At 39.7% G+C, this 17493-nt stretch overlaps 1 protein-coding gene across 1 annotated transcript; it reads right to left on the minus strand.

Moving 5' to 3' along the window:
- Positions 1-290: 290 nt before the first annotated feature.
- On the minus strand, positions 291-16376 carry RAB18 (RAB18, member RAS oncogene family). The gene is made up of 7 exons (XM_088534003.1): positions 16223-16376; positions 13612-13667; positions 7363-7424; positions 5237-5309; positions 3322-3440; positions 3175-3241; positions 291-1476 (listed from the first exon to the last, which is right to left on the minus strand). The coding sequence occupies exons 1-7, from the start codon at positions 16288-16290 to the stop codon at positions 1301-1303; spliced, it is 621 nt and encodes a 206-aa protein (XP_088390129.1). The 5' UTR covers positions 16291-16376; the 3' UTR covers positions 291-1300.
- Between the last annotated feature and the right edge of the window lie 1117 nt (positions 16377-17493).

Raw genomic sequence — 17493 nt, forward strand, 5'->3', positions numbered from 1 at the left:
AATCACTATATTTACAAGAAACTGCCCAGTCGAACAGTTTCCCATTGCACTATAGTGATTATTTTTAAAAATTAACATGGCATCCTCGTCTTAATCCTTCAGAAATAATCCCTCCTTAAAAAGTGACCTTTTTTAAAACTGTATGAACTAGAAAATATACAACTCTACAATAGCAAGAGGTTAGAAAAGTTGAATACTGTGGAAAAAAATTTATTAATCTATACAGGTCTTCTGAAACAAACCATTGGCTTTGTTACAGTAAATTCAAGTGAATACTCATTGCAATAGTATTTTCCATACAGAGATCCAAAAGCTGTATAACTTCCCATTTAGTATCTGGGACAGGAAGTTATATTTCGAACAAGTAGCCACACAAAGCAGACATAATACAGATCTTCATAGTCATAGTGAGCTTAAGTTTGAGCTTAAGTTACATTACAAACATTTAGGAAAATTAGGTATCTGTACTGAGGTGTGGTAAACTGAGTCACAATAAAAGAAAAAAGATGTTATTCAAACCTGTCGCCAAAATGAAGACTTTCTGCAGCAGGTCTAGAGAAGACTGCATCATAAAAACCCAGTGTGCAAGAGTATCATGAATGTAGTATATAAATATCAGAGGATTAAAACTCCAGTTAAGCAGTCAACTGAAGCAATGATTAAAAAGGAAAAAAAAAAAAAAAAAAAAAGGCATTCTCCAGCTTTGCAAAGGAAACTTTCAAAGCATCTCTTCAAAAAGGTGCTGAAACTATGGCCTGTGCCAGTTCATATTTTAGACAGCTCTGCTGAAAGAAAAATTTAGCAGATTTGTCTAGAGAATTGTATAATCATGCTGTTTTAAATTTTTAATACCATAAAAAAGCATTTACTAGAAGAGATGAAATGTAGTATTTATAGCTCGCATCCTTTTGGGAATTTGTGCATACTATCTTGTTCTATAATTTCAAGAGTACTTAAAAATGAGACAAAAAGCAGACAACGCAGTAATGTCTATGTGTTAAATGAATCTGTTTAGAGTAGTTACACAATGATCATATATGAGCAAAAAAATCTGGGTGCATTTGTTCTTGCACATTATTTATGCTACTTATAAAAACCTGAAGATTGCAAATTGGGCATGCTTACCATAGTGTTTTCAACCTGGAAAAGCTGCAAAACATTTTTTCCAGAAGTGTTCACTACCATGATACAAAACAAATATGTGCAAACTGCAAGGTCCCTAAAAATAGCATTTAATGAATTTATTTACAGAAAGATGTCACTATCTGTTTAAATATGCAAAGAAAAAGCTTCCCAAAGTTTATAACACAAGGCAGTATCCACTACATGCTCCTCCTCCATATCGTTCTTCCTTGTTTGTTAACTTTACACCTCTGTTTTGGCTCTCACTCTCCCACAGTCCAGGAGTCTGAATGATTTTTTCAACAAGTTCTTCAAAGGCACACTGTACACCATCACATGTTTTTGCACTTGCCTCTGGAGAAGGGATGCAAGAGATTACATGTTAGCACAGCTTCCACCAATAACTTGCTCAGTAGTTCGTTTTTAAATTAATTCAATGTAAAACTTTGAGCTATTCACAACTTCTAGGATCAGTATAGAGACATACATCTGGAATGTGAGACTTACTGACAAATTGTACACAATCATAAGCTCCAATATCTTCATCATCAGTACAACTTTCAGCAAGTTTAACAGTTAAAAACTCCATTGTGCCGCAGAAGACAACACTACTTCTACATCACATTCTACAACAATGTAACCATAGCAAATGTAGCAGATATGCAGACTCATACTGCCAGCTAAGGCAACACCTCAAACACTCTCCTACAAAAAAATGGTTTCCTCGATGAACATCATTGGACCACTGCACCCTAGCTTTGTTTTTATCCACTTGGTATGGAACATACCAAACATGTGGAAAGCATTTCAGCACAAAGAAACAGAGGCTCTACCACCTCAGGATGTCTGATGAATCTGCCACTATTCCGTATTTCAGTTCTCCACACTGACCAGAACCCCAGTACTATCAGATCATAAGCAGCAAGGAACTCTGTAGCATGTGATTCTCTAGGGTATAGTTCATCCAGTAATAAAGGATCTCATTTGTTTTACAATCTCATTTAGGATCTTTAGTTAAGTCCAAGAAACTTTTGTTCACAGGGTATATATACTATGAAAGCAAACAGCTGCCATGTATAACTGTTCAGTTCTACAATAAGATCGCCCTCCTCTTCTACACAACTGTCATATCTAGCTTAATTTTACACCTATTTTAAGTCTCATATTTCTTTACATCTTCCATGCATTTAACAGCCTGTACTCCAAATTCATCCATTTCCACATATGACACCAAAGTCAGAAACGAATACAGCAAAGTACGAAACAAAGGTGTATCAGTAATTAGAGAGAAGGAACACAACCTAAAGTGCACGAACTCTCCAGGAACTACTTTGCCACTGGAGCTGTCCTTTAAAGTAATCCTTGCTATTCCTTAAATGAAATGGGTAAACTTGTGGTGATAAATGACTCTTCACGCCTTCATCACCTCTTCATCATTTTCTTTATCACTGTGGTGATAAATGACTTTTGACTTGGGTTTGACTCCAAGACAAATCTCATTTTGCAGCAAGACAGACACCTTTCCTTCAGTTACGATTTTGTCACTACTGCACTCCACTCACCACTTACAAGTTACTGACTGATTACAGTGCTATTTTGATGCGTATTTCTGTCAAGTATGAGCCCCTTTGCTATCCTGGAAGTGGGCCAGTAGTACCACTTCTCCAACTTTCATTTTTCTACTGTTATTAATTCAGCAACTAGCTCTAGAAAATCAGGCAAATAACAAAAGCTTTAAAAAAGCTGGAACAGGTTCTGTCAAAGCACAGCAGGGCCAGTACTCCATCCTTAATCCTTATGCAGCTCAGTGTGCTCACGTGCAGCTCGACTTGAGATCTGAACATATCTCAACTGATCTGACAATCTGACAATCAGATCGATCATCTGACAGTCTCAAGATGAGAATACCCATGACCCTCATGGCTACTGCAGATAAGAAGTAGCGTTAATTGGACGGTATTTTTAAAGACTATCAAGAATCCAGAAGTAGTAGTTTTCATTATGTAATAGAAAAAAAAATCAAAATTATCTTTGCAAATATCTGTAACATACCTATGAATAACATGGAATGTTTTCTTGCAAATTTGAGACCTTCATTTCTGTCAACTTCACGGTTTTCCTACAATAAGACATAGTATTAATATGTACTGTAACCAGCAAACAGTAACAGACTATTCATCACAGCTAAATTCAGTTTACCTTATCAATCTTGTTTCCAACTAGCATTTTAACTATGTCATTCCTTGTGCAGTAAGTTTCCAATTCATTTAACCAGTTATCCAGCTTGACAAAGGTATCTCTTCTTGTGACATCATAAACTGAAAGATATCAGCAATATTATTTTGCAACTTTTTCCTCAATAAACACAGCTTTTTCCCTAATAAACACAGCACAAACTAAGCAAAAAATGACAGCTTTCTGAATAGGGAAAAAAAAAAAAAAAAAAGAGGAGTTCCGAGGACTTCAACAATCACCGATGACACTAACGCTGAGAAAATTTAATATTCAGTGACCTTCTGTTCACAGAAGAATTTGTGTTTATACAACCAGGTTTTCAGGCCAGAGACTATAATTCTCTGAACAATTACACACTTGTAGACCTCTGGTGTAGCATTCTTACTAAAAACAACATTACAAATAAGATATGCCAGAAGGATGACAGTTCTCTGCATCGAGTCTCTTTCTCACTAGTGAGAATTAAGACTTGTGTAAGGCTGCTGCTATGTTGTGGATTCAGGTAATATTCGGTCCTTTTTTGGTATCATCTGCCCCCCCCCAAAATCCCAGTGAACTACTGAACCCTAATATAGGTTTTCCAGTATTTTAGTGTTTCAGTCTATGTAGTATTGTGTGAGGTATAAGCAGTAAGAAAAGCTAAGAGCAGAAACTGCAGACAAAATGCAGATCCTGTTATCTTAAAAATTACCACCCGTGTGATTATCTAAATTTACAGGTAGCACGGACAGCACTTCATTTTTTTCCTTCATATTCTTATTTCCCATGGCCTGGCTGACAAAAAACGTTGGCTGAAATTAAACCTACAGCTTGGCTTGAACACATTAAGGTTATCTTTAGGAAGTTGTTTAACAGAGGCATATTCAGGAAGAAAAAAAAATCAGAGAACAACCTCAATAGCAAAGCTTTCAGGCTCCCAAACTGTATTTGCTTACTGTTAGGGCTCTCAACAATTAGTAGCAAGTTAAGTGCCAGCAAGTGAAAGCAACTGACTTGATGCGACAAGTATCTCTTGCTGTATTTGTAAGATGATGCACCTCAAAGCTAGGAAACAGTACACACAAAATACACCAGGAACGGTTTCATAACACAAGTTATTCAAGTTAAGAACTTAACCAGACACGGTAACTGTAGAGCCATTCTTACCAAAAATCCTCAAGTCAGAGGCAGCTTCAAACAAAATCTAAAAAACACAACCCCCTCTACCTTTAATTTCTTTAACCCCTCAATTCTAGCAATGAAAAAGCAGAACTTCAGAGCTCAGCACATAGTTAATAGGTTTTCATATACAAAAGAAAAGATATATTTCATTACAAAATTGCAATTATGGGGTTTGTCCTGGGTTTCTTCCACTAACTGGAGCTTTTTATACTCCCAAGTACTCTAAGTGATTTTGACAATGTAATACCTCAGTATAGGAAAGCAAACAGTCAAAAAAAAAAAAAATAGATTCCAGAATGTTCATTAGGAAAAAGGAATAGGGGAAGGAAAACAGAAGCCCACAAGAACACTCACTCAGGACAAAAGAAAAATCTTTTAACTTAAGGCTTACTAAGCACAAGCAAAAACCAGAGGTTATAAATAGAGCATGAAGTCTTAAGAGTAAATGGACAGCTCCAAGCTATCCACTAAAAAAAAAAAAAAAATCTCATGCTAAACCAGTGTTTCTCAGGCTGGGGAGACAGACTGCATGACAGGTAAGACATCAAACTTGGGATGCTTTTATACCAGCTGTTGAACACACCAGTTTAGAAAATAGCAACAAAAAATATTTTAGTATCAATTAGATATTGCAGAGAGGTTACACAGTTCATATAACTCAAATGCACTAGAAAAAACACTATGCATTATTCAAAATAGCATGCGAAGTTATACTTACCTAGAATAACACCCTGTGCACCTCTATAGTAACTGGGTGTTAATGTTCTGAACCGCTCCTGACCTGCAGTATCCTAAAAAGCCATTCAGAAAGTTCCATTATTCAAAATTTGAGCAGGACCTAGTGCAGCCCTCACAGGCATTCTGCTTTTAACAAACACACAAAATAAGCTTCAAAGTCATTTCAAATATTCAACTAGCAGAATAACTGAGTTTATAAATCCTTCTGCCATGTTACTGCACATGAACTCTAGACCCTACGTAGCCTGCCCTGGGAAACAGCTTTACACTGCTAAATGTAGTCAGTAACAGGACTACATACCAAAAAGGTGGTTATTTCTGCTGAAGTAGCTGCTCTGTGGCTTATATAACTACATAAACAAGTACAGCTGCAGCATTAGGTTTAAGATTTTGTAACAAGCATCACAACCTGCAGCAACAAAACCAGCTCCCCAAGTTTAAACAGTGTCATCTAAGTTTGATTCAGAGCTAGAGTAATTGCATTTAACATGCCACAACAGAGATTACAGTCTTGCCGTTTAAGTTGGATTAACATCATCAAATACTTAATGTCAAGAGCTCTACAAAAACAAGAATGCTGATGTCCTTTTCAAGGCTAAGCTACAGGGCAAGCCATCTCAACACTATATTTGTTGCAGACTTGAGCAAAGCCTTCCACAGTTTCCACAGCTAGAAGCCAACTGCTGCTAAGTCTTTCATTTTTGTCAATTGATGTCACCTCCATGAACACAAATGTAAAGGGAACAAACAACTCCATAGCCTTTGCAACACACACAACACAGCACAGGTTCAAAATGGTCCCCCAACAAAGGGCCAAAGTATCTGAACTAGGCTTTGCAACTTCCTGCAACTCAGCTTCACAAACTGGTTTGCTGTCATGGTACAATTTTACAAGCTTTTCTTTTAAAATTAACCTCACAATTATTTCTTCTGAAAGAAAAAAAGTTATTCACCAACAAGAGAGAAGATAAATCCTAGAAGATCTTATGTAACAATTTCTGCCCCCTTATCATGGGTCATACTGCTATTAGTCTCTGCCATCCCACATGCCTTGATGTCTGTGAAATTTCTGCAATATTTTTCCCTGTCAAACCCATTAATTCCTGTGGGAATTTCTGCTGTCTTGCTAAGACAGAAGTCTTGTTTGTCACTTCAGATGTGACACATCCTCAAAGCAAAGGAAGAATTATAACACAAATATAATGTTTCACTACTTCTTTCCAAGCAGGAAAGGTCGGATATCCTGACAATATAAGAAACAAGGTTTTACTACAGCTTGCTACAAAAAGCAATTTTTAGCATATTTTGAGTTAAAATGCTTAAAATATGTTTTAAGTTATGCAAATATGAAATTCACTTAGCAGACCAGCAAATGTTAAAATAAAAACACCTAAGTTTGGAAGTACTTTTTCCATCCTTGCCATGAATTCAGAAGTGCTACTTTCAATTAGAGTTGAACGTCAACCACGCTAAGGCTGACATCACATTACTGCTCCCTCTTTCTGTTAATCAGTTAAGCAAATTGTATCAGTTAAGTGAAACTGAACCAAGCATATAAAAGTCTCTCTCCAAGAAAGAAGTTTGGTTTTTTTGTTGGTTTTTTTGTTTTACAATATTTCTTAGCCTATTAATATACTACTAAGTTTTGTCCAAAATGCTTGTTTTAAAGGCTTTAAAAATTGGTAATTACAGAGAAGAATGAGCAGCACTACAAAGTCTTAGATTATTAATGACAATACCCACTCTCTTCAAATATTCTAATTTCTAATATTTCAAATATTAGAAGTCAGTCCTTGGAATATGAGCAATGAATATTTAGGAATGACCACATTCACATTTGCAAAGTATCATCAATTTAGTACCTTGTCATTTCTTCCTGTTTTCTCTCCCATCCAAGTCAGACACAGAAACAGCATTGTGGAATTTGACAGGCGACAGAATTGTCAACCCCAGTTCATTCCATCTTCTGAATGGGCCAGTATTAACCTCCCACTCCTCTAACATGCCTTTGTCAAAAATAATAGTAATTCTATACAACTACACTACATGAACCTTTTCTAAAACAAAGCAACACAATAGGAACTTGGTGCGGACGGCGAAACTTACCCATATTGCCAGCTTAGCTTTATTTCCATCAACCGAAATAGTTTTCACCTTGAAGTCCACACCTAGAAGAGGAAAAATATTTTGGTTTCTTGAGCACATGCCACAAGCATTTCTACAAAAAACACACACAACAACAACAGACACCACCACCCACCACCCTGGAAACAAATTGTACTTTGACAGGAGCAAACTGGGTGTTTTGTCAGTTGCTTCTGAACTTTGTTCTCAAAACTCAAGATGAAAGACTTCTGCAAAAGGACTCAAGCACACTTTAGGCCATGGACGCATCAAATATTTTACAGTTTATTGAAGTAGTGTATTTCTGGAAAAATATTCAAGTTTACCATTCAAATGGGATAACACAGCAAAGAATAGAAAGTTAACCTTTTATTAGCTGTATCTGGAAGTGAGAGTGTCCTGCCCCGCTTCACCGGACAGGCAAAACACCTTCTATTCAATGAAAATTGCCTAACTGTCTAGGGACAGAAGATTTACATACACTTTTAAACCAAAGTTGATGGTAACACTGAAAAAGATATTTCAAATTTTGCATGAGAAATACAAATAAACTAAAATACTAAAATTTCATGTATTATAGCTTGGTTATTGAAAAAATAGCTAACATTAGCTAAAATCACACTAAAATATATCTTTGAAGAGTATCAAATGGGAAATAGATTATACAATATAATTCCAGCATAACAAGTTTTTCAATACATGCAAAACACATTTAGAGAAGAAAAGTTGTTATAATGACCGGGGTCTGATAATGAGTCTGCATGAACAAAACAGGTGGAAAACTGCAGAGCTCGAGAAAGTCTTGCTAAATTTAGCAAAGCGGTAGCAAAGCGGTAGCAAAGCGGTAGTTCTGTTCTCTAAACTCTTTCGGGAGATGCACAAATTTCCTTGTGTGACAAAAGGCAGTTCCAAGCTTGCAAGAAGAGTGATGTTTTTAGCCTTGACACCAGAATGCTGACAGTGCTTTCCACTGTGCCCAGGAAGGCAGCCAGGGATAAGAGAGCCCTATTCCGTTATGCTCCTGCATGCTGACAGCTACTGCCTCCAAACAGCTTCAGCACTGCATACTAACACACTGCAGACCTTCGGTCTGTAAGGAACAATTCTGTCACTGTCATGCCACTCTGGCATCTAGGCCAGTGTGCCACACCAAATTTATCTCAAGTGCAGCATTAGTTGGAGCATGCTATTTCTGTTTTAAATAACTGGCAAGTAAGGCAACTAGGAGTTGCAAGGCTAAGTGCAAGGACGGCTAAATACCTATATTTGCATCTAATGTTTCATAAACATGCATGCAATACAATGCTTCATTTATAAGAATTGCACTGAAAATTTATGTAGAAGCTCTCAAAGAGCGAGCAAGCAAGCACAAGCAGTAAAGACAACAGATAAAACACTGAGGTAGAGTCTGATAAGATCCTTGTAACAAAGCACTGTGAACTAATTTGCTTCAAGGGAATGCAAGGAAGAGACAAGTGATCTGGCAAGAGGAAACAGCAAGACATTTAGTCCACCTAAAGCTACCAGGAGTCAAAGTATTCAGTAGTTCAAAGTTGCTCATGCTCCTTAAAATACTACAGGATTATTTGAAAATTATGACCCAAAAAATGATGAGTTAGATTATAAAATTGGACTCACTAGCTGTAGGTTTTCATAACCTACAAAGATAAGGCATCTTTATGTCTCAATAGGTCATTACAAGGGAGCAATTAGACTGCAGTTAAGGCTTTACTCATGAAGTCATTCTTACACATAGCATATGCATCTCATCATTGCATAACCCAAATAAAAGCTAGTCACATAAAACCAGATCAACAGTCAGAAGGTATCAATGACATTAAAGGACAAAAGGTTTGAACTAGGCATTTAGGATCTGTCTTCAGAATACCTCCATCCTTGAAGATATTCAAAAAACCTGATGGAACAGAGTTACGGGCAACCCACACTCCAGGTGATCCTGCTCAAGTCTGGGGCTGGACCAGATCACCTCCAGAGGTGCCTCAACTATTATGTGATTTATGTAATAGACAGTTATATCTAAGACCTCACTTAAATATTTATTTTATCTATATTGATATTTACAAATCCGGTCATAAATTTAGAGCTGATACAGTGTCTCTCAATACTGCATTCACCAAAAGAGATGGAAATGCTGTGGTCATCTCCCTGCTATAGCCTAACAGCTAAAAAAGGCGAAAACGAATCCCAGGGCTTGCTTGTCTCTTCCCTGCCCAGTTAAAGGGCAGACCATACACTCACATGCTGCTTTCTCCTACAAATGCCCCACACACCATGCCTTAAGATCTCCATGATTGGCATCCTCCTAGCTCTACTGCATGATTCTACTAAAATATCATCTAGAAGGGCTGAATAGCTGTGGTGATCCAGAGCAGTAATTGCTCAGTCTCTGGAGCTTTCCTTCCCCTTTCTGCCAAATGATCACATACATTTCAAGTCAGTATAATTGTTTCAGATTTCAAACTCTTGTTTTTCCCTTTCATCCCCTCCACATAAAATACAGACATCTTTTTCTGCCAGTAGTGAACTTTGAGGTATTTCTATTTCATTAGCGACCACATACACTGTTCTGTATTTTGAAAAACCCTGAAGAGCTAGAATTATTTCAGGAAATAATTACTTGGTTTCTCAAATAGCTCACTAATGTCAGCTTGAGGTTGGTAAAGAGGCTACATAAGAGCAGCAGAATGAGAACAACCCACTTATAAAAATACACCAATTAAGACTGAGCTTATTAGTATCTGGAATATCAAAGCTAATAAAGATTTTCCACACCAAATGCCTGACCCATACAGATGACATACAAAGGCAGCAATGCAATTCTAAATACATCCAGCACCAGAACTAGATTAAGATGTGAGGTTGCCATCCTCAGCGATTAGGCTGCTCCAGTCCTGCCTCCTCCCACCTTTCTCTCTCTAGAATTTTCGGGTCCTTTGTTAAAAGCAATGGAAAGAACAAAAACAGGCCATGCTCCTGCTCTACTGGGTTAGAAACTACAAGGCATGGAGAGCACCAGTTGTATCTCAGAGTCCAGAGAAAAGGAGGCTTGCTTATCCTAGAGGATGGGCATGGCAAAGGACCCAATATTCATTATGATCCAGTCCTCATTTTGGTGATTAGCTCCCAGGGACAGGCCCCAGCAAGACTGAATCACCTGGTAAACAGAGAAAAATAAATGCATACAACATCAACAATTTACCAAAAAATCCCTCTGTACCACCCCCAGCCTGGAAAAAAAAATTGCTATTTTTGATATATTAAGTGTGAGGAAAATGAACTAATGAAGATTTATGAACCAAGCCAACACCACAGCCACAGAGCCAATTTGCTCCAGCTATTCTATCATCCATCTATTGAAGGACTCTGTACACTCTTTTATTTCTTCCTTTGGGCTCAAAGTTTCATCACAACTAAGTCTTCTTGTAATACGTAATATTGTTTCATTAGTTTGGGGAAATTTGTGCTTCATTTTGAAGTAACGCACCAAACACAAGACTACATTGACTACTGTTTGACAGGCATTTCTCTGAAGCCATAAAAAAAGCTTTTATGATTTATGATGGTATAATAAACATGCCAAACTGCAAGGCTTTATCACCCATGCTTTTCCACCAATGTAACAGCACTGATGAAAAAGCTTCAGTAGTTTTCAGAGTAGGTTTTGATGTCAGTATTATAAAAGACACTAACTATGTTAACATATAATGTTATATGTTATGTTACATGTTATGTTATACATTATGAGACAGCAAAACTTGCTAACTTTAGAGGAAGGTTAAGAACTTAGCAATCAGCTGGACTAAGAATCAAAAATTGTTCTTTCACTTCAGGAAGTTATCAGCTATGGCCCTGACCTTGATTTTATGCATTCTTCTCCTCACTTAGACTTAACCGTTGCCCTACCTTCCTCACAATGCTCAGTGACAATCCAAGCTGGATTTGAAAGAGCACCTATTTGTATTCATCACTGTGGCATACAGTGATAATGAAGGCAGCCCTGTGCAGCAGATGTTTAATTTGAAGCTAATAGAAGTCTTACATTCACAATAAAATCACACCTATAAAGGAAGCGTTGAAGGCTGAGGTGTCTAGAAGGTATTACAAGCACAGAGATAGACAGATGCACCTAAGATATGAAGATAATCTATAGACAGAACAAAGAAGTCAAATTAATTGACATGTATTTCCATGTAAGCAATTTATAGTACTTACAGAAGCATGTTTTCCTTAATCATAAACAATACTGGATTCCTCTTGCAGGTATTCAACTTAATTTAGAGGCCAAAGGCTACTTTCTATGGCCATCTTGTGCATAGTTGGGATAGGTGCCAAGGGAACCAGGTATGCGCCTCCAAATAATGACACACCTTAAGTATTGCTGTTAAGTCTCACACAAATCACAAAGTCTACTGAAAGTATTTCAATAACGTTAGGCCAATACTGCATAGCGAACATAGTCTTGTACAAAATACAGCTGAAGATGGAAGCAGTGACACAGGGCTATGTGAAGATGTTTATTTTAAACAATCTCGAATCAGGAATTATATCCACAATGCATGAACCAGCAATTATTTCCTCATGGTCTACACTAGATAGAGGAAAGCAGCAGCATCTGAATGAGTGTTTTGTCCTTTCTGAGGAAAAATTAAAATAGTTCTTCTGCTGATGAAGTACTATGTTTAGGCTTGACAGCACTTGAAAGCTACCATCAGAAGTTCAATAACAAAGCTCTGAAAGTTTGGCACTGTCCTATTAGGCAGGCCTATGAAGTTAGATAATGGATAGCCCAAAAACTATCTCCATCCATAAATGGATTTCAGTCTTTTCTGAAATTATAGTCTTCAGAACAAAACGATGGTCCTTGGGTTTCTATGGAAATTAACACATAATGGCACCCTGATTTCAGCTAGGCCACTGGATTGTACTGCATCAGTAACATCAGTTGAATTTTTTATTTTTAAAACAATCAACCTCCACACTTATTCAGGAAGTTATATAACATTACCAAGAAAGTCTTAGAAGTACTTAGTAGCACATGCCCATTTATTGTCTTTGCAAAGATCACTCTCCCATCTTATTATGCTTATACCAGTGATTCTCATATGGTAGCCAGAGCCAACAAAAGCTCTTTAAAGATGCAAAGTGAGAGAAGGCTGAACAGAGAGTATTAAGGAGTCTCTTATGAACTATAATTCTCAGTGACCCATATGAAACCACACCCTTATATATCTTCCTAACATTAATGACAAAGGTTAATTTATTCATTTCTCTGAAGCTGTTAGGCAGAGCTAAGTGTTTACTAACATCTGAACTTTCAGAAAAATATGAAACAATAAGCTTTAGATTAAGATGCATTGTATTGAAATAATAATCACTCTTTTCTATTATTTTAGTAATTTGTTTGGCACAGATGGCTGCATGATGTTCTTCAAAGTTTCATTTTCTTTTCACAACCAGATCCATCCCTGCATTCTGCATGACTCCCTTCCAGCACAGTTGATTCCACTGTTAGTAGGTATAATACCAACACAGTCATGGTACACCAGTCTTTTAAAGCGGCTCTAGATTCTTGGCTCTCTTCCATTTTTCTCAAAGTCTAGCTGACAAGGAAATGATTATTAAGCAGGAGAGGAAAAGCCATATTGTAATTTCCATCCTATAGAAGGAAAACAGAGGCCACACAGATCAGCCCAGTACATCACAGTATTCTCTGTAGCTGCAAGAGCCAACATCCTTTCTAAACGGTCTTAAGTCCTAAGTACCTATGTAGCTATCTGAACAGCAACAAAACACAGGCTCTGGACAGAAATCAGCAGGAGACCTAATAGTACACACCATTACACTTCCATTTCAGCCCAAAATGCTGACAAACACTGAAGTGCAGGTTGTTCTACTAGAGCACTCTGTTCACTCAGAACTTTCACCTTCGTGAGGAAGGGTGACATTTACATCTGTTTAACACATACATCTGCTTTCCCAGCTAGGATAGAATTTTGCACAAGGGGGCAACTGAGGGACAATTACAGTCAGGTACAGTCAATACTCTATACCAACTAGTACTGCATACTAAAACTGATCCCACAGCATTTTTTTCTTACAGAAGAACAGATGTGTCTGAAATTCATTACCAGTTCAGCAAGAGTGAACAAGGAACAATTCTGTACTGAATTTAGTATGAATATTCCTCAAGCAACATCAGCATATACTTACCAATTGTTGCTGCAAGTTCCGGGTCAAACGTATCATCTGTGAACCGCAGCAAAAGGCTGATAGGGAGGGGAGAAAAATAAGATACAGTATTAGAATACCAGGCATTTTGTTATTGCATCATATCCATCTCTTGCCAGAAGCATGCATGCTACAAGTCTGAAAGTAGATTAATCAGAAGCGCGATCAGAATATCCAATAGCTAAATAGAGAACAGGTCTCAGTTTGCCATGATTTCTTTCCTGTAAAACCCAAGAAAGGGAATGCAGTTATTACAGTAGCCATGCTCAGCGAGAAGTACCTGGGCCTTTTCTTCTACCATCTACTGCTGAGTATGTGTGTCTATGACAAAAAAAAAAAAAAAAAAAAGTACCACTCATGTTGTCAGATCAGTTGCCCAGAACAGTCATATGCTCTGCTTCTCAAAGTGTTTTGCTTCTATCCGATTCTATTTTTACTCTTCTAGAATTTAGTACAGAAGACAGACATTTTTTGGCTCCATATTGCCTCACATAGTATTTCTGCAAGCTTGTATAGCATGCTGTGTGCTCAGGCCAAAGAATAGCTTGTAAAAATACTAAGGGCTACACACATCAGAAAAACTCACAGAAGTTTAACAGTAGAAATAGCTTGCCACTGCTTTAGAAGTTTGCTTCCTTTCTGCACCAAAAGATTCCACATACACAACATCTCCCCAGCGCACACAACATCCAGATACATTTGCCACCAGTATAAGAATACGTACAATTAAATACAGACATAGTACATTACAGTAATAATGTCCTTCTAAAAAGTGCCCAGCACAGCCACTAGCCACTGTACTTGTGACAAATATATAGATTTTTGTATGTATACATGTATACATTCTTAGTGCACTATTTTTTAAATCTTACGTATTGGTGAAAAATGCGCATTACCATGCAGCAAACAGCAGTTTGCTATGACTACTGACAGTCTCTGTACATTTTCAGGCTAGAGAAACAAAGGCTCTGTGGGGTCTTCCTGTGTTTTTTTGTTTTGTTTTTGTCTTGTTTTCGCTCTCCCTCATCTTTTTTTGCATGTTCACTTAGTACCCAGGTATTTTTAGCACTTGGCCACAGTACTTCATCTCCAGAAACGTGGCTACTGAGCTTTCTTTGCTTCAATAAGTCTGGACTATAATTCCAAAGTTAACCACAAACCAAGTTCCTTTCCCATTCAAGAATCCACTAAAAGTAGCAGCCAAAATTAGTTTTATTTACTTGAGAGCAGTTTAAAAAGATAAGAATCAGAGAAATACAGGCAGAAAGGTTTTACTCTTCTCTGATCTTCAGATGTTTGTATCAGGATTCCACTAAAGAGCAGCTATTTTTACTTACAACCAGAATTAAGTCTCTCTAATCAGGCAAAACACAGAGCTCTCATACTACCATAGAACATACTCCCTGACACTAGAGATAAGACAGCGTTTGGATCAGAAGTCAGGACTCAACCAAGCACCAGCCAGGCTAACACAAATTTAATGGTTGATCCTGTCTAACCAAGGAACAAGGGATCCAAAAGCAAGAATAGTTCCACACTAAAATGAAGCTTCCCTGCCTGAATAGCTACAGTATCAGCCTCTTGAAAGTTTTATTTCTTCTACATAAAGGCAAAGACTCTTTCAAAAATGTTTCTGTTTAAAAGAAATAAGTATATAGCTAGAAATAGAAAAAAAGGTTTTGTGCATATTACCTAGGGGAAAAAAAAAAAAAAAAAAAAGTACTCTGCCACATATAAAAGAGATGACCTCACCTAGAATAAATTTGCTCAAGTCATGTCTGATACCAAGACTATTACAGCAGATTATCAGCTTCGTTGGTAACAGAAAGTACTGAATAGCAGATTTTACTGAATACAGGATTTCTTAATCAAGAACTTCCACGCTGTTTAGGACTACAGTGGAAGACACAAATTACTGATCTAAAACATTAAATCTAATGTGAATTGTGTGGTATATTCCCAGGTGCACTCTTGCATTGAGCTCCACTTCCCTTAGCAACACATATAGCACTATCGAGAAAAGGAAAAAAACCATAACCGACCAAAAAACAAAAGGCAGATTTAGAAACAATTCATGAAAAGTGTGCAAAATCAACCTCGAAGTACTTGAGAAATAGTATAACCAGCTAACAGGGAAGTCAGTGGCAGAATTACTTCACTCCTTACCTACTTATGTTCCCCTGCCCCCTTCCACCCGCCGCTGGGCCGCTTGTGCGACTATTTATACACACGTATGTGCGCCCGTATACGCGCGAGACCCAGGCCCGCCCCTACGCGGGCGCCTCTCCAGGGCGCAGGGCCCCGCGGCAGGCCCGTGTGCCCCCCGGCAAGGCCGGCGCAGGACTCTGCCGCCTCCCGGCTTCCAAGCGGGCCAGCGCAGCCCCGCTCCGAGGGGACCTCGGAGCCCCCCAGCACCGAGGGGGCTGAGGAGGAGGCCGAGAACCCCGCGGCCGAGGCGGGAGGCGGGGAGGGGCCGCCGCAGGGCCTAGCTGCGCAGCTGGGCCGCTCCCGGAGCGGGGAGGGGCGAGGGGGAAGGGGTGTCCGACGCGGCCTAGGCCGGGCGCGGCGGCGCGCGGAGCCGGGCGGCCCTCACCTGGACTTGCCGACGCCGCTCTCGCCGATGATGAGGATCTTGAGCGTGGTCAGCACGTCCTCGTCCATCCCGGCGGCGCGCCCGGCCCGACCCGGCCCCACACCGAGCGGCTGCCCCTGCGCAGGCGGCTGCGGCGGCCCCGCCTGCGCCTGCGCGTCCCCCTCGCCGCCGGCGCCGCGCATGCGCCGCGCGCGCCCCAGGTGTGCCCGAGAAAAACAGCCCCGCCCTGCGCGCGGCGCATGCGCGCGGGCCGCCGCCGCTTGTGTGGTTGCTGCGGGCAGGGGTGGGTTCAGAGTGCGCATGCGCGCGGGGTGGGGCGGAGGTTTGGGCTCGTTTGGGGTTTATGTTCCCATTTGCCGGTTATCTCCCATTCTGCTGATCCCCAGGCCTACCAGAGCCTGTGGATGGCGCCTCTTAGTTGCACGTGCCCCTGGGGAGCTGCTGGGGCTCTTCAGGAAGGTGGGTGGGTGGTTGGTGCTTGGTCTGTCTGTGCACTGTGCACTGCAGCCACCCGTGTCCCTGCATTGCCGCTGGCCATCCTCATGGATCCGCCAGCCCAAGTGGTTCCCGGGCTCTCCAGAGCAAGCAGAGCTACCCAATGGCTCACCCTGCAAACTGGGGATAGAATAACTTGCTGGTTTATGGTGCAGATAGCACCTGAGTGTAAGGTCTCAGCTATTCCCCAATGCCCTTCGTTGGGGAGGCTGCATGAGCGGGTTGCCACAGGGTTTTTGGTTTCTGTTAGCATTAGAAGTTGATTGTGGAGAAGAGATCCGATAAAATTACAGGGAGGAAGGAGGCAGAAACCTGCTTTTCCTTTTCCTTTCCCCAGGCAACCTCTCTGGCTAATGTAAGAGAGGGCTTGGATGAGGTGGTCTCCGAAGATCCCCTCTGACCTCAGCTACACTGTGGCTGTGAAAGGCTGGGCTACACCATGATGCCTGGCCGGCTGCTTGCACCTGGGCAGGGAAAGAAGCCACCCCTTGAGTGGCAGAGCCACCAGACGAGAGCTCACTACCAAAACAGCTGAGACATTTGACCACCAGCCACCCTATGACCAGCAGCATGGACCAGATTACACGCAAATCTGTATCTTTTTTTTTTTTTTTTTTTTTTTTTTTTTTTGCCAGAGTAGCATTTCTTGGGTTATCACTGGCAATACTGATTTGCTGCTTGTCTCTACACCACCTTTTATTTTCCATCACATACATCTGCTATACTTTGAAGATAATAATTTGTCTCCAGATAAACATTGACATACTATGAAGTAC

The sequence above is a fragment of the Tinamus guttatus genome, unplaced genomic scaffold, assembly GCF_059628265.1.
Source record: "Tinamus guttatus ecotype Peru unplaced genomic scaffold, ASM5962826v1 Tinamus_guttatus_pri_ptg000530l, whole genome shotgun sequence".
NCBI lineage: Eukaryota > Metazoa > Chordata > Aves > Tinamiformes > Tinamidae > Tinamus > Tinamus guttatus.

Excerpts from the sequence above, each read along its gene's own strand:
- RAB18 (XM_088534003.1), bottom strand. The coding sequence starts at position 16,290 with ATGGACGAGGACGTGCTGACCACGCTCAAGATCCTCATCATCGGCGAG. Across the intron at positions 7,425-13,611 it reads GGAACTTGCAGCAACAATTG|GTGTGGACTTCAAGGTGAAA; the intron begins GTAAGTATATGC and ends TTCCTCTTCTAG. Across the intron at positions 3,441-5,236 it reads TGCACAGGGTGTTATTCTAG|TTTATGATGTCACAAGAAGA; the intron begins GTAAGTATAACT and ends GATATCTTTCAG.